Below are 26217 nucleotides of genomic sequence, written 5' to 3'. Positions count from 1 at the left end.
ACCATTGCTGCAGGGAACTTGAAAACACCAATGCAATTTAAACAACATTAACTGAGTACACAGAAAGGAAAAAGGATGTTTGACCTGTTTTGCTGCATTTTGCTGAGCCACAGAAGCAGCAGGTTTGTCCATCCAGGAGCTTTAAATGAGGAGCACTTCATCCCTCTGCGCAGAGCTAGGCTGGAGACCTGTGGCACCTCTTGTAATTTTTCAGACTAAATATTCAGCTCTTTATCATAAGATCAGTCAATTCTAATCACTTCTAATCACCAAGATGAAGTGGTTACACAGCCTACGTCCCTGGAGGAGAACATTAAGCCCAGCTCCCTCCCGACTCCCAGATGACAGCAGGGCTGTAGCTGCCATCTGGTTACCTCGGACTTCAGCTCTGCTCAGCCAGCATCCCCCAGGCAAGCCGCTTCCTCAGCCTCCGGTCCATGCTTAGTCAGACACCACCTTACTCTCTACTCTTTCCAGACTCGGGGATAGTGACCAGTCTCAATCTCACCAAGATGGTGACCAGTCTCAATCTCACCGAAGGCCAGACTGCAAATAAATTGGTATTGTAAATAACAATGCAATTAAATTACAGGGTGGGAGGTCTTAAAAGCCTTTTATTGTTACGTTAGAAACCTCCCCCCACCCCTAGATTTTTGCAGCTGTGGTTTGATTTCCTTGAGGCACTGTGCAGTGCGACACACCATTCTCTCTCCCTCCTGGTGGGCCTTCCCTGATGGGAGGCAGGGATTAACATGCAAGCAGATGTGCAGAGCAAGCTGGAGTCCATGTAGAAGGGCTGGCACATGGGGCCATGTGCCCTGTCAACCTCACTTGAAATACAATGCCACCATCCCAGCTGGGAGTGCTGGGATAGAGACCAGGATGTGGTGTGCAGGCAGAGGGCTCCTCCCAGGAGTCTTCACCAGACCCAAATGAAAATATACATGTTATTGACAAACTACAGGGCTACAAAACTTGCAGAATCCTCTGCTGCTACCCTATACCCTTTCTACCCTATGCACTTGAGAGCTGGCAGGACATCTCCTTTGAGATAACAGATACAGCAGCACTGATGCATTGCCAAACTGCAGGCTAAAGGTTTCACAGCACTGGCCTCGTTGGTCTTCAGGGGATTGCCAATGTTTGTAACAAACTACACACACAGTTATCAAAACGAGGCTGATGTAAGTAGTGATGACTTCAGATCATGAAAACACAGCTTGTAATTCAGTTATTTAGAAAAGCTGGCAATCTTCGTTGAGCAGGTGTGTGTGTGCATGCAGATGGGTGTGTGTCCATGTGAAATTAGTGCTTATTTTCAGCCCTGCTTCTTTTAATGGGACATGTTGTGGTATCCACATGCCTCCGAGCCGAGGAGGATATAGGGTACCCATGCTTTTTCACTCCTCGTCATATTTCATACTCTCAGATTTTAAAATGCACCTGAGGTTGCAGGCAGGTCTCCCTGACTTTCCCTTCTTCAGGCACTTCCCAGTGAGAACAGCTGGCCTGAGGGAGGGCTAATGAGAAAGAGGAGCCTCTTGCCAGACGCAAATCTAACCTAGCCCAGCTCCCAGCAGAAGAAAGTTATGACATCCATACAGATGGCCTGTATGGAGTGGGGTTTGCCCTTCTCTCAGTGCTCCTTCAGCCTTGCCACTCTGACGCTAGTTGTCCATGCAGTCTCAGCATCATCTGGGAACCACAGGACCAAGCAGGGCAAAGGAGGAGCAATGTCATCTTGGATGTGACGTGGCAATGTGGTGCCAAAACACTGCTGAAACACTTCCATAATCATTTCTTTGTCCCATCTCTAAGGATGGGTTAAGTTTTCACCTGGAGAACACAGGGATGGTGCTTTCTCAGGTGAACAAGTTTGCTGTACATGGCACGATGGCATGCTCCTTACTGGAGATCCGATTGAGTGGGTTCCTCTGGATCAGTAAAGAGGAAAAGGATTTTTAGGCTATATCTCTGTTATTGACTTTTAACCTCCTGGACACCCTGGAGCTAAACAGCTCTGTCTGGCCTTCCGCTGCAAAAGCAAGCCCAGTTGCCTTCTTGCCTCCCTCTTCTTCTCTGTAGATGTATTTATAATGACTTGTATTCTTGACACAGTAATCTACACAAGGCAAACAGATTTACTTCTCATCTAAAAGTTGGCACACTTACCGAGTCTAGGGCTGGGGTCTTTGGACATCTTTCTCCAGTCTTAACATCACTAAAATATTCAGAATCAGACTGAAATCTAACCAACCACAGTAAAAGGGAGATTCATCGAATCCATGGGAGCCCTGTGGAAGAATCTAGCATATGGTACATGTTATTTTGTCCTTTAGCCATATTGTGCAAAAATTTATTTACTGGGCTGTTTGGTATTTCCTGCTTATTTAGGGAAAGTTCTGTGCCTCAGTAGATATAAATGTTATAGTAAACAACCAGCTGGAATTCAAGTATATGTGTCATCTAAAATGAAAATTTCTGCATAAAGTCTTTCAATTTTCTGAGCTTTCCACTGATCAAGAACATAATCTTTCTATTTCTCTCTCTCTCTTTTTCTCTTCTTTACACTATTTGTATTGGACTAGATGACCTTTAAAGGTCCCTTCCATCCCAAAGCATTCTATTTGCTGGCCCTAGAGGTTTTACCTGCAGGTGTCCCGTATTGAAAGTCACCAGTGTGCTAACTCCAAGCAGAAGTACTTTTACTCTACAAAGACAGAAGCACTGCAGAGCTTCAGCTAAAATGCGGCAACTTGCAGTCAAGGACCAAAGAGGTCATTACCTGGGAATAAATACAAGCACATCGGGAAATAACTAAAAAAATGTAATATTCAAATGGATACCAAGACTAGCTTTGGGACGTGTGACTGCCTCCCTGCTTATGAAAGACCAGACCAGGCAGCACAGCTTTCTCCAGCAATTTCTCAGCCCTTGGAGGCCTCCCTTCTGCACGCTGCAGTTGGCAGAAGGTGAAGGCAGCCCGTGCAGACAGACCTGTGCTGGCACTAAACTAAGAGGGTTTGGTTGCAATAGCAAGATTCTCTATTTCAGCTTGTTCAGTTGAAACCACTGGGGTCTGTTCACCATTGCTCCTTGCTGCATACATGAATGGCATAATCTGAAATCCCCAGTCCCTAAACCCTTTTCCAAAATAAATTTCTTCAGGACATTTAGAAATCTTTCTTTCTTTCTTTCTAGCTATTTGATAAGTGTAGACTTCTATATGCCTCTGTTGGTCCCCTTAGTGACTGGGTAATCATATTACACAGAGGGATACCAACTTCTCTTGACTTGAGACAGCTGTGAGAAGCCAATAAGCACCTTGGCAAAAGCCTCTGCCCAAACTAAAGATAATGTCACTAGTTGAAAAGCAAAGACTGTATCGGTGGAGAGGCTCCACTGAAAATTGCTATGCAAAAGCTTGTGCCTTACTCAGATACTCAGAAGGACTGGAAAATCCAACAAGGAAACAAGAACGACCAGACATGAAGGACACAGAACTGCTGTAAACAAGTCCTGCAGCACAGCTAAGAAAGGGGATTTGAGGTGTGGATAGGCAGGAACAGCACTTAAAGCTGAGAGCAAAGAAACTGCTTCCTGCTGCCGGATTCTTGCTGCCTCTAGGAAACAGAGCTGCATGCACATTTTGTAAGGGAACAGGATTATACCAAGGCAGTAAGAGACTCCATCAGCTATTTCCTCTCATAACTCAGCCCACCCTGGGTTTCTAATCAGTTGGGTCAACAAGGGGCAACTGTCCTTCATTTCTTGCTCTGTCCTCCTTGTAATGCTCCTCTAATTCTGTTTCCATCTAATTTATTACCACAGTCCTACAAATTAATTTGGAGACACACATCTCTGTTCTTGTAAGAAATAGGCTTCAGGACTGAGGACATAAATGAGAAATATATCAGGAAGACACTGAGACTTTTCTGATTTTGTTTTTCTAAAGTGGAATAGACAATTTACAGCATTCTATTATTATAAATTATCATTTACAATAATTTTTTTCTCATGAAGAGAACTGAATATCTCTCCTACTAGGCTAAATAATACGTTTCCTTAGAGATTTTCTGAGCTGCCAAGAACAAAGCCATTTCAAAATTTATAGAATAATCCAAGTATTACCTGGCACCCCCTGTGTGAAGTTAAGTATAAAGTAGTTTTCCTTTCAGTTGTATTAAATAGAACATGTCTGACCAAATGAGCGTTCCAAGGGAAAGATACAGAAAACCAGCTCTGTATGTGCCCTCGAATAAAAAACTAAATTTGGCCTATAGATAGTGATAAGGAGAATGCCTGGACCCTGGATGCTCTGACTTCAGCCCTGTGAGGATGGTGCTTCTGGGATGCAGAAAGGAGACGATGATCCACCAGCACTGTGACTCACTTAGCTCTTGAGGAAATCCATCTGAAAGCAAATATTAGGTGGGGATTTGTGAGAGAAAGCTCCTCACCCACTCCTGCCCCCACCAACACGCGTATCTGCTGCCCGGGAAGAGGTCCGTGCTTGTCTCACATGTGAGGACATTCTAGCCTAGGACTTCGGGGACACTGCCACGCTGACTAGAAAAGGCAGAAGTTTTTTAACATTCATGCTAACTAGATGCAGCCTCAGAAGGTGATTCCCAAACTACTCAGAGCTTTTCAACATCCCCGGTCCCTAGGTGGAAATTTCTGCTTCTGCACTGCCACCCAGCAGCAAACTGCATAACCTTGCTACTGGCAACATGGCTGGCGCTACTTGGGTAGCAACAAAATTGTAACATGAAAGGTTTGTCACGACTGGAAATGAGTCAGGTGGGAAATAACAATTTCAGGTGCATGAAGAAATCAGCTAAGTGTTTGCAGGTCTGGGGAAATGATGACTCCCTTAACAGTGAGTGCCACATGCCAGGCAGAGACACAGAGCCAGACTGAGCAGCTCTTTTGCGGATGTTTAAGTGAAAGTGCATAAGTTGCTAAACTCCAGCTCCTGATATAAGCCCCAGACACATTTGCATCCTTGATACTCAGAGGAGCACGTGGTCCACAGTCCCCCCCCAAGTGAGTCACTGTGGTTTGTGTTCCTAGAGCAAGCAAACATCCACACAGGCACCATGGTAGCCCAAAGGAATAAATATTATTTTGTGTGGTTATTTCAGTCCAAAATATTGAAAATAATGTAATGGCTGTGTTGCACCAAAGCAATTTTTATACAACAGGAAACCAAGGGTATGTGTTGTATGCCTTGGGAGGCAGCATGTGAGTATACGTGGATGGCTGTTTGTTGTTTTACTGTGTAGATGTACCAAAGGAGGACATTCTCCAAGTACAGAAAGGAATCAGATACCAGGCATGGGCTTTTCTAAAGAAATCAGACAATATTGCCACACTGAGCTGCTTTAAGGAGAGATTGGCCTTCTCCAAGCAGCAATCCCTTCAGAGGTCCCCAGTGTCACAGCCCATCTCTGTGCAGTGGCTCATGATCTGGCCCATAACCTGAGTATCTCTGAATCGATGTGACTGCTAAAACTTGAGCTGGGGAGGCTTTTTTCTTTTTCATGCGAAGGTGAATAAAGGTGCCAAATTGTACTGAGAAACTGTAATGACATTTCTAAAAGGTATTTCCTATCCATTGGACATTTATGAAGGCACATAGTAATGCTCATTTGTATTCAAATCAATTGAAATAGATATATGTGAGGTGAAAGCATGTGACTGACAGTTTCTGGTTGAAGGAGACTTCACAGAAGGAACCTTGACTTTATCATTCACTCCCCCCTCCTTCTCTTCATCCTAAGTAGCCCAAGCATGCCACCCTGCAGGGCATATTGTAAATTTTAGCTTTGAGTCATTGATAGTCTCAGCAGCTCAAGGCAGCTGCAAACCCAGGTTACCCATCCAGTTAAAGTGGTTTTATGGCTGCTGTATACCTCTGAAGATTTGCAAGCCAGCAATGTGTACCACTAAATCAACCGTTGTCAGTTTTATCAGGCTTTCTGAGAGAACAAGAAGGATGCTATTGCTTTACTTCTTAACCTTTGGTGTTTTCAAGAGCCTTTTGTCATTCCGAAGTTGTGCCCAAATGCTTGAGGTTTAATGCAGGATTTATTACTCATCTTTATTGTTTGGATTCTGTTTTGCAGTTTATTAAAGTCCATGGAGTTTGAAACAGCCACCTGTGTACAAATCAGCTATATAAATAAACCACCTTCTACCAGAGGAACATAATATTTAGGGTTTCTCTGCAAGGGAAAATGGTCTGATATAAGGGAGAATGTCAACTGGAAACGCAGTGGCTAATATACCTCCAGTGCTTGAACAGATGCTCCCATTCTGTGCTGAGCGTTTCCTCGTGCCTCAGCTTAGTTTGATTTGGAAGCAGAGTAAGATAAACCATAAAAAAGCACTCAGGGGATATCAAGACTTTTTCCATACTGTCCTTGAGCTAGTGGGAGCCAGGGACATGGAATGGGCAGGGTGTGGAAGAGCTGATCTGTTACAGCCCTGCCAGGTAGTTTCCTCCAGATCTAGGGTTTGCACATGGTCCATTTCCCAAATACCTGTTCATCCCAACCTGGTAGCTCTGCGTGATCCTTTCTTGTGAAGCTGATTTTCTTCTCTTGACATTTGAATACACAGGCACAGCCTGCGTCTTCTTAAACATCCACAGTCACCAAAAGCAGGGAGCTGGAAAGCAAGGACAATAAAACCAGGAAGAAATTACACATCTGAATCATCAGGGAGAAATAGATCAGTCAGCTTCAATCTTTCAAGAACGAGTTCAGTCAGCTGCAATATTGCTAATAGAGCTTAGACCAGGACTTTTCGTTACGTGCCTACAGGGCAAGCTTGATTTTGACCAAACCCGAGTGATGTGTGGGTGACATTCTTGGTCATGTGTGATGCTTCCTAAAAATCCCATCAAAATAGTGGACGTGGGTTGCACATGGAAGCTCCTTTATTTACAGTTTAAATATGACTGCCTTTGAATTTGGTTCCTGTGTCCTCACTGGGACTTGCCATCCTTATGCTACAGAAGCCAGAAGCTACCCATCGAAGAGGGACAAACTCTGTTCCTTTGGGGAGGGGAGCAATAAGTTTAGTCCCTGTAGAGATATGAAAGAGCGAATTGGGCTGGAAGTTAATTTAATCCATGCAGGAATGCCACAAGATCATTTGTGGGATCCCCTGCATCAGCTGAACCAGGGTGTACACAAAAAGCAGGTTACAGCTGTCAATGTTCCCTGCTACCAAAGCGTGGCACCTCTGGTATTTTCAAACTGTATACAGGCCAGTCACCCGTGGCTGTAGGGGAAAGATGCCTTGAACGGTCATTCAGAAAAACTTACATGACTAGCAGTGCCTCTACAGCTCTGCTGTGAACAGCACTTTTGCACTTGTTAAAGGAATGACAAGGAAATGTGGAAACTCAGCTACAAGCTGAAGCTCATTTCCATTTTTTAAAGCCAGAAATCTGTATTTAGATGCCAGTCTCCAGAAGCTGCTAACAAGAAAATAAAGCAGGTGGGGAATTGCTGCCCTTGTATTTCGGGTGAGGAGTTTTAACTGACTTTGGCCTTTTACTTGAAAAAGCTTGCAATTATGCTAAAATTTTCCTCTTTCTAGTGCTGCTGCCTCTCCTCCCATGCCTCCTGATGCAGCTGAACCATAAGGTCTGTAGTAATGAAAGGCATCTTTTTACTCTGTCAATACCATTGTTTATTTTATCTTTGCAGCTCACACTAGGTCTTTGAATGAAATGAAAAAACAGCCCTGCTGTTATCAGTACAGGGCAGAACCGAACGGGAAACTTGTGGTATTGCTCTGACTAGTGTTGCGTCTTCATACAGCTGAAGCGTAAAGCTGGGAGGTGCTGGGTGCCTTCAGTATCTCTTTAACTCATCCAAAAAAGAAAAGAAACTTCAAAGCATTCCCCATTTCCCTGGAGGTGTTCAGCACCCCAGATCACTCAGCCGTGGCTGGGCAATGTGGCTCCTGCAGGTGACCTCTCCCTCTGTGCCGTCAGTCGGACTGACTCGGACCTTTTTAGGCAGCAGCTTTCCTGCAGCCACTGGAGGTTTCCAGCAGCTCAACCCAGGAGCTGCCACAGACTGCATGAGTTTGCACCTCACCCACTGGCTTCTCATAGCCCAAGTTCAGGCATTTAGGGCTTGTGCAGCAGAAACAGAAAGGGCAATACCGCAGGCTCTCCACCAGCTTCTGCCCTGGGCAGATAAGAACAGCACTTTTGTAAATTGGCCCAAGGCATTGCCATGACTCAGTTCAAAGCTGTTGCAGATAAAATAAGCTACAGTGTTGTTAGAAAAATAAAGAGAGCAGTGGTGTTAGAAAAATAAAGAGCTTTGTAGAAGCTCCAGAAGCACCAAAAGAATGGAACATTTGAAGAGAATAATAGTCTAATATTATTATTATTACCGTTGTTATTATAGTTTTGTACTGTGCCTGGACTCCACAGCCTCCCTCTAGGACAGGAGCTGTTATGCTGGGCACTGGAAACGTGTGAATTGAAGAGACACCCTGTGCTTTTAAAGGGCTCCCAGTCTAAGCACCAGAGCGGGAAGAAGGGAAAGGAAGGGAGGCAGAGGGAGGTACAGTGCTGATGTTAAGAGGATGAGTTTCAGGACTCAGCTGTGAACCAGTAAGGACATTCTTGGGCACACAGGGGACAAAGTAGGGCACAGCATCATCCTCATATCATAAGAAATTGTTCTCTAATTAATTTTTTCTTCCTCAGAAGCCAAATACAGCATCTGGGATTTCTGTTCAAAGATGCAAAGGGGACTGAAGCTCCTAGGTTATGCTAACTTTCCACAGGAGTCAGACTCCTAGCTGCTTTTATCCGAACAGGACTGCATTATCGCTCCCTGCTTCACAGCACCACTTTTGCTGTCTTCACAGCACATCATCCCTTTGGCTGTCTGAATGTTGCCTCTCTTGGAGAGACAGCATCCATCTGGGGGGAGGGGAGGAGGCAAATATTGGAAAAAAACCCCAAACCAACAACCAAAGAAACAGCAGCTGTTTGATTTTGCTCAGACACAAGCAGCATTTGCAGAAGTCCCTGAGGAAATGGCTGAGTGGGCTTGAGTCAGACAGAGCAGCCCAAGGAGAATGGACTTCATCACCTGGCTTTGTCGTTCATGACGGGGCAAGAACGCAGCACATGCTCCAGGGGAAGACGAAGTCTGCACGGCTGCCATTGCCGTGGGGCTCTGCATTGAGATGGCAGCCTGTAGCAGCTGGCAATACCATGAAGGGACATTTGCAGTCCTGCAGGGTGAACCATATCTCAGGCTGCCTCTTATCAGTGTCTCTCAGTGCTTAATTTTTCCCCATCGTTCCTCGGGCCTTTGCCATGAAGTTTTTTTAGCTTTTAGACTGTGTGGACAGTATGGATATTACAGGGAGGAAAGAAAAAGACCCAATGAAAGATTACTCTCAGGCCTATGATAAAAATTTATCTTTCCTCCTAAAATCAGTATTTCACAGCCTAGTCAGAAACCAGTACCCAGAACACTTTTAATCCTCTTATGAAAAACAGCCCAAAACCACTCTTAAGCCACCCCAGAAAAGAAAGAGATGATGGTATCATCTTGATTATAGTTGATAAAAGCCTTTGTCAAGGTGGCTGGAACCAAGAAGCAAGTCTGGAGATCATTACAGGAGGCCCAAGATCCAAGAATATAAGGAGTGATCCAAGAATATAAGGAGTGATCCAAGAATATAAGGAGATAAGGAATTATGCTTTTGTTGCTACCAGGTGTCATGGGACAGTTGGATAGAAGCAAATGTGTTCTACCTGTGGATGAGGTTTCTTTGAAGGAGAGAGGGAGTTCAGATTAGAGCAACTGCAAAATTCCGTGTAACAAACACCAGTGCTGCTCTTCCCCGTCCTTCTTTGCTGGCACCCTGTAAAGGTGGTGGCAGCACAAACGCCAGAGCCTGGCAGACCACAACTTAGGTCCTGAGATTCAACATCAGCAAGACCAATGTTTCACACAGCATCTTTTCTTAGTGTAGCCCCAGTAAAATGTCACAAGAACAGGACTATCAGCACGCTGCTACTGAAACATGAGATGCAATATTTTTCCTTCCCCTGTGTAAATTCAGTTTGCTTTGGGATGTCTATCAATTGTGGCTCTATCTGTTAGTGTTCATTTGTGTCCTATAACCATTTATTCTTCGAAAAATGATCTGTGTATAGCTAAGAGTGTTTTGTTTATTTTTTTTTCTTGGAGATTGGACATGGTGTTTTTTATTATTGTGTTTAACTTCTTTCTCTAATCCACCTTCAGGTATCTCCATGCCTATACCTGTCTTTGGACTACAAGATGACTCCAAAGTGTTTAATAAATGCAGCTGCTTACTTGTGGATGAGAATTTTGTCCTAGTAGGCTCTTTTGTGGCATTCTTCATCCCTCTAACCATCATGGTGGTCACCTACTTTTTAACGATCAAGTCGCTACAGAAGGAAGCTATGCTATGTGTGAATGACATTGGTCCAAAGACCAAGTTTGCTTCATTTAGCTTCCTCCCTCAGAGTTCCCTGTCCTCAGAGAAACTCTTTCAGCGCTCTTTGAACAGAGACGTGGGGACTTCTGGGAGGAGAACCATGCAATCCATCAGCAACGAGCAGAAGGCTTCCAAGGTCCTTGGCATTGTCTTCTTTCTGTTTGTTGTGATGTGGTGCCCGTTTTTCATCACCAATGTGATGGCTGTAACTTGCAAGGAGTCATGCAATCAAGAAGTCATTGGAGGACTACTTAACGTATTTGTTTGGATTGGCTACCTTTCTTCGGCTGTCAACCCACTCGTATATACGTTGTTCAATAAAACCTACCGCTCAGCTTTCTCTCGTTACATTCAGTGTCGCTACAAGGAGGAGAAGAAACCTTTCCAGCTGATTTTAGTGAACACTATCCCAGCACTTGCGTATAATTCCAGCCAGCTCCAGCTAGCACAAATGAAGAGTTTGAAAAAAGAGGCAAAAATGATGGCTAAGGATTATTCGACAGTCACGATAGGAATACACCATTTGGATGGTACCTCCAAGGGAAGTATCAGCCCAGCGAACGAAAAGGTTAGCGGTGTGTGATGGTCGGCAGCTGCCATGACAACCACCGTGCGTACGCTGAAAATGTCACCTGGCTGTGAGAAGCTCTGATAGCTTAGGAAAATCAGCCCTGTTCCAGAGACCTTCCAATAACATCACATATTCCTCATGTTATCCTGTGGATGAAAAGCAGGGTTGAAATCGTATCAAATGTGCAATTTTTTTTCATACAGTACTTTGGCTGTTTTAAGCACAGGCTTTATTAAACTTATTTTTTTAATATTCTAAAGGATATATTTCTTAAAGAAAAAAAGCGCAATTTCTGGTATTATAACATGGGCTGTGAAGAAACCTACGCCTTTCTTTTCTCTTTGCAAATGAAAGCTAAGTTGCCCTTTGACGTCCTCGCAGAGTAGGCTCCAGCTAGTTTGTCTTGCTACAATGGAATTTTGTTATCATTAACTGAATGAGCACTTTACGGAATTTTAAATAAAATTCTGGTTAATTTGCTAATATATATTTAAAATAAATTTTCAACTATTAAAGAAAAATCTATTAAAACCTGTATAGATTAATTATACGGACATTTTGGTAACAGTGTTTTTATGGCTATTTTTTTCTTCTGAGTGACCATTCTGAAATGTTACTGGGCTTTTCTGCCATTCGTTCTATATATCAAATTAGCAATCTTCAAAGGTAAATTATACTTGAATGAGCCTTTGTTTCTACCATGATACGTAATCTTTATTTCATGTCTTATACTTTATTTCCATTCAAAAAGTTTCATCTGAAAACTTGAAAGTAATTTTTTCAAAAGTAATTATTGGACTTGATTCCCTGTTCCTTCCCACTGGTGTTGACAGGGAAGTGAAGTGAAGGAAGAGTGGAAAATCAGGCACAACACTACTAAATAATTTCAGGAACGATTCCACGTCCATGCCTCTGTTCGATTCTGGCAGAGTCTGACTTAAGTAATGGCAGTGGAAGTTTTGCATGAGTAAAGCCTTCAGTAAAAGGTTGCAGCAGATCCTCTCTCATAATTTCTCTTTGGCCAAAACGGCCATTATAAAGATGTCCTTCTGGTTTTGTTTTAGGGCTTGTAGAACCAGAATTATTAGAAAACTGTTAGTTGCTCAAAATTGTTTTCCCTGGTTTTGATGTTAAGGTGGATTGCTCAGGAACGGTAGGTAGCTTGCACTATTAGGACTCAGCCTTAATGAAATATGTATGGGCAAATGGGGCCCACTTGAAAAATAACAGGATTTATAAGCAGCACTGTATTTCACCTGCATAGCTCCAAGGGCAGAATACATTACACAAAGAACATCAAATACATTGCTTGACAGAAATGCCTAGTCATGAAGCTGTTTCCCTTCGGGCATCATAGACAATTTCACTGAAGCCAGTGGGACTCTGCTGGAGAGCAGAAATATAAATGTTGCATCCACCTGCAAAACCTAAATCCAAGCATTTCATTCGTTCCATGAATTCTGCAGCCATAACCATCAGAAGCAGGATGTATTCCAGTTTCAGATCCTGTCCATTCTGAAAAAAACACTGCCTACCCAGAAGCCAAACTCCAATGCCTTCATCAGTCCTTCTCTTGAAGTTGACCGGTTTTCACAGACCAATTACACTTCCACTCAGGCAAAGAAAGAGAGAGACAGAGAGAAACTGAATCTGATTCTAGCCTACCAGCTGGGGGTCTTTGGAAGAGGAAGACTTTTAGCTTAAAACACTGATCTGTGGTAGGAGAGGACTTAAAACTTGGCTGATTTCCAAGAAACTGCTTTTACTGTTCTGTTGCCAATATGATAACTACACCTGCCAGTTTTATGAGCTGTTTCCTCCAAGGTGGGATAGGTCAGAGCCACCGTGCACAGGGCACACAGGAGCTCTGCATGCACATGGTGACACTGGCTCCACAGTCCTCAGCCTCCACCCCTAGGTCAAAGTGTCATGCTGTAGCCCCTCTGCAGAGATACCATGCGTGTCATCCATCGGCTCGTGGCCATTAATGGCTTTCCCTCCAAAACTGCGAATTTAGGATCACCTGCTAAATCAAGTGGTACAAATGCTGTGCTCACCAAGGTGGTTTATATGGTCTCTCTGGCTCTGGGTACACTTGGTCACCACAACCAAACTGAACAGCTTCAGCAGAAGGAAAAATGAACTCGCTGCTCCTGCTTCCCTATGCACGCCCCGCTCCTAAACAGCACCGCGCAAGGGGTGCGAGCCTGCACCTCCACACCGGCACAGAAGGGATCTCAGGGCGAATCTGCTAAATGCAGCTAAGCATGAGGCCCACTGTAGTAGCAGGTGGGAGCAGTGACTTTCCACTGTTCCCTGACAAGTTTGATATAGACCCTAAATCAGGGGGTTTGAGGTAAGGACAACTGCCAGCTCGTGTCACAGAGGCCAGCCTGGCAAGTGCTGGCAGTGATGGAGCACAACTGGTCCAGGGCATCCCATGGAACAGGGTATTCAGATACCTCCTGGTGTCCAGATGTTGCCACTCTGCAACTGGAGTGATGGTTCTGAGGATTCACCCTTGGGAACAGGCACTGCAGGGAAGAAGTAGGCAGTAATAAAACCAAAGGTCTTCTGTGAGTAGAAGTTCGAGGCTCAGGATCTGGCACCAAACCGGATTGCCTTCATGTGATGAATACTGACAACAGGATCGAAGGACTCTAACCCTGCATGTGAGGGGAAAGGAAACACAGGTGCTTCCACCAGTGGAGGGAATTGCCATGTTTTGTGCAATTTGTACCTATCTCGATGCAAGCGTCTCTGGCCTTGCAAGAGAAAGAAGCAAACACGACAGACAGTCCAGGTCCTATTGCCCATTTGTGCCAGGGAGCAGAGCCTGCCTGCACACTGTACGACATATATGGCACCCTGCACTTCTCCAAAGCTCAGTTCCCCCCAAAACTCCTGAGGGTCCGGTTGCTGGTCTGTGCAGTCTCCTTCACCAGCTTGCGCTTGATAAGCTGTTACTGAGCATTTAACATTCACTGCTTATGCTCTCCACTTACCGTCTGCATTTCACCCACGTGGCAGAGCAAATCAGCCCCCCTGTTTCTCTTCCATTTCACCTTCTGTTCCTCTTTCACAATGTCAAATTGCTCAGGTTGCAAATACTGACTGGGAATGTTTCACTACAAACAGAGAGGGTTTCAATTATTTGCTTGATGTTTCATTAGAAGATGACTCTGAACAATATTTTTTTCCAGCTTATTGAAATAAAACCCATGTTTTGGACCTAAGAGACTTGACAGCACTTCTTTAATTGACAGCTGGAGGTAACATAACACTTATTTTTTGCTTAGAAGCAGGGATATCTGATGCCTGACATTTTAATTCTGTGAGCACTCAGATAGGTGGTTTTGAGTGATCAGCAGATTTTGCCTAAGAAGCCTCTCAAAGCCAAGAATGCACAGCAGATAAAGACCAATATCTCCAGCTCTTTATGAACATCTTTGACAGTTTAGCGAGGCCTGATTCTGCCACCTTGCACCAAAATGTTAATAGATTTTTGTGCAGTTTGCCTTAGTGAGGATGACAGAGTCAGTGTCTGAATTTGTCCTACCCACCATGCCAGATCTGCGGGAGGTCGTTCACCAGCAGATGGCAATTAATAGAGTCATTATACTGCAGACAGATGACAAAGTTCAGCCGTTTAAAACCAGAGTTTATAGCAGTGGGCCCACACTTGGGATGAACACTACAGTTTAGTATGACCAGCTTCAGAGCAACACTTCCATCTTGCAAAAAAATGTGAGTGTTTTCATTATGCATCAGACTGGAATGGAAACTTCTGTAATTTTCCAGGCAAAAAAAAAGAAGACATTCACACAGACTAGCTCAGAGGTTAGGGCCTCTCCCTACCTTACAGGAAAAGTGCGCTGAGTCAGTCTGTCATATCTGCATCCAAAAAACCCGCTTCGTTTGAAAACATGTTTTAATCAACAATTTTTCAAACGGATCGACATTTTGTTACTGTTAAGACTGCATCTGAAAAATGTCCAAAGACATGAAGCTCACCATGTATCTCCTAGGCTGGTGTGCATCCTTTATACACTTCAGGGTAAAAAAATCCTATGTATCTCTCCCATCCAGCCAACCATGCACTGTACTTATGTAATTATTTAATTATTGCCAGACGGTGAGATGCATTCTATTTTGAATACCTATATGTTTGCTTATGTAAATACATAGAGAAAAACGTTTGCTGTATTTTGTAATGTTAATGTAAAATGGTGTTCCAATGCTTTATTGTTTTGTCAGATCCCACTGCTAGTAAAGCAGATTAAAATATTTAAATGCCATCAGTTGTTTTATAAACTGGAGGTTTGTCTTAAGTAGTTATTTTGGTTTGGTTTAATTTCTCTCATACATATTCACAGTACAATGCCTGCTGAAGGTTAAAGTCATTTTAGGTATCTTGATGGACAAAGAGAAAGAGCGTGTTGCAGAATTTAACTGTCTCAGTAAACTGGTCCAAAATGAGCCATTGCAATCATTCTCTTTTTCTAAGGACAGCGGTTCTTCTACTGAAAAGGTATATTCTTTGGATAAGTACATATAGCTTAAAACATTTCAGTCTCAGAAACAATGTACTTGCAATAGTAATAAGCCAATTAAATTGATTTCACTAAGAAGTAGCACTATAAAATTAAAATTAATAAGCAGCATAAATAAATAGCATTGCACAGTTGCACGGACATAAATAACACCTGAGTCACAGAACCACAGTGCCATCTATTGGTAGTGTTTCCTTTCACAAAGAGTATTAAAATAAGAAACCAAAATGGATTTTGTTACCGTTTTCTCCATCTTAAAACCAAAATACATCCCTCCAACTGATGTTACAGCATATGCGCTCTTGTTTACAATTGCTGTGCATATCATAGTACAGCTGTTAATAAGAAGTCCCCTCAAAACCTTGCTGTAATCTTAAGGTTTCATCAAGCTTTATAAGTGTAAAGCATACAAAGGCATATTTTTCAGAAGTTATCAAATTAATGGAAACAGATTGTTTTAGCCACAAACCTGTGAGGCACCATAAGGTGAAATGTGCCGGATAAGATCCCTGAATTGAAAATCCACTCAGTTTTACCTCTGTAGTACGAGACTACTGTACGTAGGCTCCACGGTATCATAATTTCGTCCGTTCTTTGGAAAACTCCTTGCCAGATTTACCTGTTTTGACATACTTTGCACTGAGCATTGAAAGAGAACACATCTAGCTTATCCATCTGGCACTTCAAGCCATAAAAGCAAAGATATTTGGAAAAGAAGATATTTGGTCTTCGGATTTATAGTATAATCTTCTGAGGACACTCCTTGACATACGGCAAAAGGGTCTTTGGAAATTTTATATAACGCAGTGATGTTCTTTGATATACCTGCAGCTTTGACATGTGAGACCTGGCAGACAGGCACAGCAATTCAAAAGCTTCCTTGATTGAATCTTATTATGTTTGATGCAATTTAATCACAGACATACCACGTTATCTGACCCTGAAAATAGTTGTAACAATGGTTCTGCAAAACATAATTAATTATGTCCAAAGTCATTTGACCACACAAAGGCTTAACATTTTTCAGTCAGATGATTGAAATCTTCATTTTAGGTTAAAGAAAAGCTAACAAACTCAATAGTTTAATTCAAATTCAGTGTGTCAGTTTACATGTGTAAAGTTACTTACAATTCTTAGTATTTGCAGGACATCAGTTGGGAGTAACTGCATCTAAATTGCTTGGGTTATATCACTGTCTAACCAGTAAAAAGCCATGCAAAATAGGTGATGGTTATAGTTGTGTTAATATTTTAACTACCAAATGCCTATCAGAATGGAAAATTAAAAACTAATGCAAACAAAGAATCTTAGGTGGTTGTGGAGAAAAATTAGAGTTCATCATGGCCAGGCACTGTAATTTTTCAAGTGCTGGACTTGTTTGGGTTTTATCTAAAATGTGCAAGGTAATATATTTTAAACATGACTACTTTGCCACTCTGTCTGTGAACAGAGTGTGCAGAGAATCAGACCTGGGATCTTTCCTTAGGAGATTTTAATATCTAAGCAGAAAAGCTTTCTTTTTTTTTTTTTTTTTTTAAATCTGTGTTCACACTGGGGATGCTTGGGAATGTTCCTGTGTCAGCAGACTTCCTTATGGTCATGTGTCAGAAGATTTGCCTCAAATCAAATTGTCAGTAAAAAGATAATGAAACAAAAGAGAAAACCATACCGAGATTATGTAAAGGACATAAACCACCCTATGGATGTATTCTCTGAAGAGAGTCAGCATGTATCTGCATGAACACAGTCCCTCATCAAAGGCTTAGGAGAAAATAACCACAAGTTAAGACAGAAGGTTCTTGAATGGTGAAAGAACCCCTGGGAGATAGGAAACAGGCAAGACAGAATAATCAAGTCTTCACCATGGGAGGCAGGACACCAGTGAGTCCTACAGGGGCCTCCAGAAAAAAAATATATCAAAAGTGACAGCGTGCATAGTGGAGAACTGATTGCAAAGACCACATGATACTCTGTGATGGCTCTGGAAATGGCAGGTGAAATTCAAAGTAGAAAAAGTAAGGTGATGCATTTTGGGGGGAAAAAAATCAACTCTAACTTTACATACAGAATAACATGCTCTAAACTGACCATTACTACATGGGAATGAGATCTTTGTGTTAAGGTACTGCGAAAAAAATGATCAGCAGTAGTTAAAAAGGTATTTGAGGATAACTGTAAAGGGTACAGGGAAAGGCAACAAGGACAAGCAAAATTATAGGATGGCTTCCGTACAGGTAAATATCTAAACAGATTAGGACACCTAAAAGATTGGGCAAATCCATGAAGCCAAAGAGAGTTCTTTAACATAGAGATGATAGACATTTCTAGCCAGAGAGCTGAAGGATCTCAGACTGCTAGATGTTAGTGCGTGCTCTCTAGAGCTGCTTGACAAATGCTTGTGCTCCTCCTTCTACCAGTTTGTGCTACAGCTCATCTTCAAAACGGAGTGTTGCGCTGAATGGACCTTTGGTCTACCCAACTACAGCTCCTCTTCTGTTAGATTTCAAACGAAAAAGTGATCTGTATATGAATTTAATTAAGCAATTCCCCATTTTTCTGTTCCTGCTTTTCCATAAATATTTCTGCAAGTGCATTTGCAATTGACCTAAACAATCTCAAGGAGTTACTTTGTAAATTCTTAGGTCACAATTCACTGACAATATAAATATTAGTATTTTGTGAGTTCACTGTTATTCTTCCTGTTATGTGATAAGTGTTCTGTAGCGACAGAAAAGATTGCTAGTCTGAAAATCCTTAAACACTTCTTCACTGCTCTCAGGCATCCAGTAATAAAAATCACGTTCATGCAACCACACAACCGCCGCAGGAAATGGAAGCAAAGAAAACAGTAGTTAAAATGATGCTTGCTGAGTGTCCAAGCAAATTTACAACACGCTTGTTTTGTAAAGTCTCTGCTGCTGAACAATTCGAAATGACAAAGATGTTTGGGTGATTCCTGTCTCTTTGCAGAAAAAGCAAAAGGGGTGTGAGTTCAAAACGTCATTTTTCATTGAGTCATTTAGGCTGGGAACTGCTAGGCGTCTGTTAGTGAAGTGTCCATGTCTAAGCCGGTTGACCCAGCTCCTAAAGGCAACGGAGAAAGAGAGGTAGCCTAAAATGAGCATTTAAGGCAAGTGGAATGAATCACCCTTTGGAATTGCCTACTGGAGAAAATCCCAGCCTTCAAACCCCATGAGTATAAAATAGTTTCATTTACAACTAACAGCAGCTATAACGTAGCCACATAACACTGCTTTTCAAAACTAAATTCTTGGGGTTTATGGGGCTAAGGCTAAGCCTGGAGATGTGGTATAGGGGATAAATTTCCCACTGTAAGAAAGAGGACTATTAACACTTACATTTGGGGTCCTTGAGGGAGAACACAGACTATTTGCTGAATGGGTCTTTTGAGCAACAGTCACCTGGGAGAAGGTGAAAAGATTGAACTGTGCCATCTTCTGATCTGCCCAAGAGGCAGGTGGCTGATGAAAGAGGAGCACACTGTGCCACTTTAAGTGAGGTTTCACCTTGCAGACTTACATCTAAAGAAAAAAAAAGGGGAAAGAGAAATATGTTAAACAGATTACTGCTGTCACTGTCAGACTACATTCATATTTATTTATCCTTACAATTCTTTTGAGGAAAAGGCAACTACTCCTGGGACTTATTTGCTGATGGGCAGGTACAGTGAGATAAAATCAGCAAAAGAAGCCACTCAGTGAGCCAGATGCAGAACCCAGAACTTAAAAGACATGGGTGAGGGTCCCCTCTGTGTAAGCCTCTACTTCCCAGTGCTGAGAGAACAGGGATTCCCAGAGGACATCAGGAAATCTGCAGTTCTTATTGACGCATGAAAAAAAACCTCCTAGCAATGTAGTTGAGATTTGCGTGTTTGAAATGAGTCAGGTCTACATACTTTAAGTTTGAGGAACCAGCAAAAGTAGGAAGCAAAAGCCATTTATAAAGGCACTATCTGAGCTGAATTACAGCAGTCGTGAGACCCTGAATGACTCAAAGAAAGACAGATTATGCCAAAGTTCCTCTTTGATACCTCCCATGAGAAAGAAATGGTAGTCATTTGGGAAGCAGCACAGAGGGGCCTGAAAATTAATCCAAGGCGGGATATCTGCTTCAGAAATCAGCTTGTGAAAGAGATGGAACTATTCAGGGTCAAATGAAGGTGGGAAATCTCAAGATTTAGAAGCAAACTAGTCCAACAGATACTGCATCAAAGTGTTTTGAATTGCTGCATATAACCATAATACAATAATCTGTTTTTTTCTTATCTCAGATTGCACTCCATCTCATCATCCAGGTCATTAATAAAGACACTAAACAGTCTTGTCCCTTGTATTGATCCCTGAGGGGTGTCACTCTGCCAACTGGACTCTGTACTGCTGATCAATACCCTCTGAGCCCAGCAACCCAGCCAATTTTCCACCCACCTTATTGTTCATTAATCGGGCCCGTATTTCACCAATCTTGCTAAAAGGAGACAAGGAGACTAAAAGAAGTTGTTGCAAAGCCCTTGCTAAAGCCAAGGTATACAACTTCCACTGCTCTTTCTTTGTTCATTGAGGCTGACTTCTTATCAGAAGGCAATTAGACTGGTCAGGTGTGCTGTGCTCTTGGTAAATCCATGTTGGCTATTCCCAATCACCTTCTTGTTCTTTGTGTACCTGGAAATGACTTCCAGAAGAATTTGTTCCATTACTTTCCCAGGTGGGTAAGGCTAACCTGCCTTTGGTTTGCTTGATCCTACTTCATGCCCTTCTTGAAGGTGGGTGTCACATCTACCTTTTTCCAAAGCTCAATAAGACCTTCTGGATTGTTCTGACCTTTTAAACGTGATAGAAAATGCCTTGCAATGACATCAGCCAGTTCTCTCAGCAGCATCTAATGCATCCAATCTGGTCCCACAGACATGCATATCCACCTGAGTTAAGTGTTTCCAAAGATTGTCTTCTGTTCTGGCTAGTACTCACCTGACAGGCCAACTTTATCGGTGAAAGCTCAGGCAAACAAAAAGCCACTGAATACCTCATTCTTTTCCATGTTCCTTGGCAGTAGCTCTCCTGCTCCATTGAGCAGTGGGCCCACATTCTCCTTAGCCTTCCTTTTGCTGTCAATGTACATAAAGAAACCTTTCTTGTTGCCCTTCACATCACATCTAGTTTCAGTCCCAGCTGAGCTTTGGCTTTCCTAACTCCATCCTTGCATGCTTTAGAGAAGTCTCTATATTCTCCCCAGGCAGCCCATCCCTGCTTCCACTTTCTGTAGGCTTCCTTTTTGCATTTGGTACAGTCAGGAGTCTTCATCCATGCTGGCCTGTGCTCAATTTTCTGCAGTGAATGGACTCTTCTTGTGCTTTGAGGAGGTTGTCCTTGAAGATCAACCAGCTCTCCTGGGCTCTCCTTTGCCTGTCAGGGCAGTCTCCCATTGGATCCTGCCAATAACCACTACGTGCTCTCCTGAAGTTCAGGGTTGTGACTCCATTTGTTTTGTTCACTTTTAGAATAATCCCACATATTAGTGAGTGAAAGCTTGTTCCCTTCAAGGTTTATTCTCTTCCGTGATTTCAGTTACTCAGCCTGAATCAAATTAAATGAGGACATTCAGATGACTGCCATCTTTTGTTAAAATTCAGATCAATCAATTATTTTGCTATTTCTCTTGGGGCAATGGGAGCATCTACTTTTACTTTTTCATCTTAAATGATGTTTGGAATCTTCTGACTCTTTCATTGCCAGTACTTCCCCTAGGAACCATACATATTACTGAAATAAATGGTCTTTCTGCTGGGGATCTCGTCAGTTGCTCCAAAAGCCATCTAGGCATGTTACCATACTCAGTCTTTGACAGCAATAAAATACTGCCTTTTCCTCAGCATTTTTAAAAGCCTTGGTCTTTAAAATAATCTTTGAAATAAAGAGCAGACGCAAGCTCATGTATTGTAATTCTGCATGACTCTCTGTCTTATATCATCATAGATAACAGATTTAAATAGTCCTCACAAAAAGAGTTTATAGTACACAACTTAAAGGTTCTTTCTGCTATTTTGATCCTGAATTCAACAAATGACTTCAAGTCTGTGGCCTGAATTGCACCCCAACACCAAGAAAGAAAGTCCACTGTACTTGTAGTACTTCAAGGCTCAGGTAGGGATCAAAAAATCCTAGGAATGCCAGCTAGTGTTGCTGATCCCTCAGACCTAAAGAAATGCCTATCTATCTCCTGGGGAAAGACAACCATAAGCCTAAACAAATAGCATTTATGTCTCCATCTCTCCTTGGGGCTTCCATTAATAAGGCAAGCCCTAATGTTCTACTAAATTATTTATTAGCTGAAATGGAATTTAAATTTGTGCTTGGGCATTCACTGTCAGATCTTAACTATTACATTCCTGTCAGCCAGTATCTTTCTTTAGCTGCAGTGGTGCTAAATTTTACTTGGAGATCTGAATTCAAAATATCAACTTCAAAGGCTCAGTAAATCCAACATGAGGAATTTAAAACTGTATGTGGAAAAATATCTCAGACAAGCAGACTCTTCACAAGTTCAAAATTAATCTGTACTAGAAAGAAACAGAAAACAAAAGACATAATACAAATACGTCCAGTCAATTTACTATAAAAAAGCAAGACTGCTTCATTTTTAATTGTAAAGCATTAAGAGGAAAATACTTTCCGTCAGAATTACCAGACACATATACCTCACTGGATTTAGTATCAGTTGTAACATGTGCTTAATTCTGCATTTCTCTGAAACGATAAGGAAGTATTACTAATATTTCTTACTCACATTACTGTAATAAAAGAAGCATGCTTGGTTCTTTCCCTGGAAAAGTTTTCAGTGCTTTAACTGCTCCAGAGACAAAGAATTTTTTCAAAAAACACTAACTTTTTCTAATTTCTTATCACAAATGACTTATTTCTGTAACTGCAAATGTTCTGTGTATAGATCTCCCGCAGTCTCTCTGCAAAGAGGATTCATGAACATGGCCAACCTCATAGCAGCTCAGAGCTATTGAGGCCATTCCAGATCACCAGTGCAGTGCTGCAGAAACACCAATACAAGATACGGCCAAATTAAAGAGAAGCCAGGGGAGCTATACTGATAATCAGAATGACAAAAGACAACTGCTGATCTAGAAATCATCTCTGGCCACAGAAGAGATTGTGTACCTTGACCAAAGACAAATTCACAAAGCTGCTGAGGGAAACTTCTCCATTTGCTAATCTGTTTAATCAAATTAGGTTCTTATTACAGACTGGATATTTTTTCCTATAGAATTAGAAAACTTGTAAAGAACACAAAAAGAGGAGACAGCTAGCATCGACACCACTGTAACTTGCATTACAGTGCAAGCAAGACCAAAGGACAACACTGTTTCTCAAAAAGACCTATGGACTCAAATGACACACTAAGTCTCTAATGAACAAAAAGGAAATAAGGAAAGCAAGAAATGGAGCAAAGAAGAAAAAACCTCAATGTAGGCAGATAAAATAAGTGAGGATATGTAGTTTCTAGCCTCTGCCATGGGTCTTGTTGGCTAGGAAGAACCTTGGGCAAGTTGCAGAAAAAGTAAAGAAGTGCCTCGAAGGGACAGCAGCTGATTACATGATAAGTTGCACCCAGGTGGAATCTTGACAACATGGAAGAAAAGAAAAAAGAAAAGAAAAGAAAAGAAAAGAAAAGAAAAGAAAAGAAAAGAAAAGAAAAGAAAAGAAAAGAAAAGAAAAGAAAAGAAAAGAAAAGAAAAGAAAAGAAAAGAAAAGAAAAGAAAAGAAAAGAAAAGAAAAGAAAAGAAAAGAAAAGAAAAGAAAAGAAAAGAAAAGAAAAGAAAAGAAAAGAAAAGAAAAGAAAAGGAGAAAAGAAACTTTGAAAGATCTAACTTCCATCTAAGACAACAGATGGATGTGGTAAAGAAGGGGAAATAGAAAAATAAATCAATAACAAAGAAGTGGCAGAAAATTCTCCTTCTCCCTGTGTAAAGTTTCTCCCTTGAAAAGCTAAAGACTTGAAGCAGATTGTGTCAATACAGTCAGCATGAAATATACGAGGGATAATACTATTATCAGCCATATATGTTGCTTGGAAATGACCGATACCATGATATAAGACAGTTTAAGACAATTTGGACAAATATGATATAGAATCATAAATTACTAAATTATGAACAATGACTACAAAGAACACTGGAAAAGTTCTTTACAGAAAGAACAACACATAAATAATCTCCTGGCAAAGCAGACAGTGAAGCGTGAATTCAGTGCTCTGAATAACCAAAATGAAGATGAGATCACATACAAAAAGTTGAGAAAAAATGACTGAAACGCACTAGCAGGAGGGGGAATCCACGGCTATTAGGTAGAAGATGTTAGTAACTACCATCCTTAATTCAGACTACTGCAACAAAAACATTGGAGAAGCATGTACCCACGTGCATGGCTGAGGGAAGGACTGTACTTACTGAAAAGAAAACGGGAAAGGAAGAGTTTGGTACTATAAGCTTAAGACATATAGGTTGCTTTCCTACAGTGTGGAAGTTTCTTGCTAGAAGCTTTATGGCAAATATGTTTGAGTGGGTTGAAGCTAATGGTATTTTTCCCCAAGTATAGAAAGGATGGTGGAAATGTGGTGAAAAGGCAAAAATCCTTCTGACATAATCCAAAGCCGTTCTTAGAGATGCCAAAAGAAATGCTAGGTAGATGATGTGAAATCATATCTCACCACTGGATTAGATCAGTGGTAAAATGGTTGAAAGTACTGTCTGTAGGGGGAACATACAGAAAGTATGTTGCAGAAGTATGTGTTGTACTTGGAATACAACGATAAAGTAATACGTAAGGCAAGACCACATAAGCCAAGAGATTTTCCAAAGTCAGTACCTGTCATTCTTTTCTTTAAATATCCTCGTTTCTACTGGTTGTCCTGCTGCAGCACATAAGGAGAAGCCATTTAATAATGAAGGGCAGGAAGTCCATTTCACATCTGTCTTTTTATATATAATCTGAAATGATATGCAGAATGATACCAAAATGAATTCACTGGTGACAGCTGCAGACACTGTCTCAAAGGATATAGAAATGGCATTAAGGTTAACACAACAAACATGCATAACCAAAGATACTGAAAAGATCTACACCACAGCACAGAAGAGACTGCACCAGCTTGGCTCCCTCTACCTTACATTGTCCTCAGTACCATCCCAGTGTGTTTTCCACTTCACACGTTCTCACACACAACACACACTCAGCTGTGTGCCATCAGAACAGCCCTCCGGAGGGCTGTGACACAGCTCTCACATTATTTACTTATGCATTTACTTCAGTCATTTTTGACTGAAAAGACATACAAAATAATGCTTGGATCTTGACGTCATGGAGACGTGGGGAGGCCAGGTAAACTCATCAGCAGACTGCCAGCTGGATCGTTCTGAATATATCACTCTGAAAAGGGAGCAAATTGGGACTTGGACAGGAAGCCCAGGAAGACATCAACATCTTACCAGGGCTGAGATAGGCAGGTTTTATACTGGCAAGAGAAAAATAGCTAAAAACAATCGTAGATACCATGGAAAATGAGATGTGCGTAATGACAGCTGACTATATATACAAGAGAGAAAACAGAGTGGCTAAAGTTGAGATCAAATAACAAACTAACTGGGCAATATCTTGCACGTGAGAGTACAACACTAAGAGAGCTACAAAATGCACACAGATAGAGATGGAAGGAACAACCTGAAGAGTGTTTGAGAAATACTAGTGAAGAAAAACAGTTTCATTTGCTTAGTGGCAAACTAAACCTTTCAAAAGAAAAACCGAGAGAAGAAAGTTTAAACAGCTCAGAGACAGACTATTTGTACCAGCTACATCCAAGTAGCAAGACAGGACAGGAAAGCTGCTCTGGAAGGCAGGATGGGTGGCCCAGGTCCAGGGTTTGGCAGCCACAGTCCAAACAGATCTTCTGGGGAAGGGTAGAAAGTAACGGGGGGATGAAGTTGTCGGTACTGCGCCTTGCTAGAATTAGGGATTAAAAATAGAAATGGATTATTGTCACATCAGCAAAGTAACGGATGATCAGACTGCAAAACGTTATGGGCAAAAATAGTTACTGCTAATGCAGTACATGCTAGGAGACTAAAAAGCGGGCGAGAGCTTTGCTGAGGACGTATTTTTGGCATTTGATGTGCATGTTTAATTGCAAATTTAAAAAAAAAAAAAGAAGACCCTTTAACAGCAAGTGAGAAGAATTTGGGTTATGAATAAGAGGAAAACACTGCCAAATATCATCTTTCCTTTACGATCTTGCCAGCAAGCTGTCATGACAAAAACTACCTAGACTAGAATTTGGTTTTATTATAAAATCAGGAGTCTGTCAGGTGGCAGCTGCTAAGAAATAGCTGGAACAGTGAGGAGATGTAAAACACCTAAAACTTCACGATGCCGTGGTCCAAGTTCAGGCCATTTCAGCAACTTTTTTCCCCTTGAGGTTTTGGTGGTTGAGGGAAAATAATGCTCAGAGAAATACGTGCTGCTTTGAATAGTTCACGATTACCAGATTTTATGG

General features: G+C 41.8%; 1 protein-coding gene and 1 long non-coding RNA gene across 2 annotated transcripts in view; one reads left to right on the top strand and one right to left on the bottom strand.

Annotated features, from left to right (window-relative positions):
* Positions 1-14107, top strand: part of HTR2A (5-hydroxytryptamine receptor 2A) — a 31192-nt gene extending 17085 nt beyond the window's left edge. Inside the window, exon 4 of the mRNA XM_009463089.2 lies at positions 10305-14107. Coding sequence (XP_009461364.1) covers positions 10305-11104 — 800 coding nt within the window. The 3' untranslated portion in view covers positions 11105-14107. The remainder of the gene's footprint in view (positions 1-10304) is intronic.
* A 4017-nt stretch (positions 14108-18124) lies between these two features.
* LOC148055888 (uncharacterized) lies at positions 18125-24659 on the bottom strand. The gene is made up of 3 exons (XR_015704887.1): positions 24537-24659; positions 19005-19187; positions 18125-18729 (listed from the first exon to the last, which is right to left on the bottom strand). It is a non-coding gene; the product is annotated as an uncharacterized LOC148055888 (long non-coding RNA).
* Between the last annotated feature and the right edge of the window lie 1558 nt (positions 24660-26217).

Source organism: Nipponia nippon, unplaced genomic scaffold (assembly GCF_047370975.1).
Source record: "Nipponia nippon isolate SJK-2023a ecotype South Korea unplaced genomic scaffold, ASM4737097v1 scaffold_2, whole genome shotgun sequence".
Classification (NCBI taxonomy): Eukaryota; Metazoa; Chordata; class Aves; order Pelecaniformes; family Threskiornithidae; genus Nipponia; species Nipponia nippon.
This window is presented reverse-complemented; position numbering and strand designations above follow the sequence as displayed.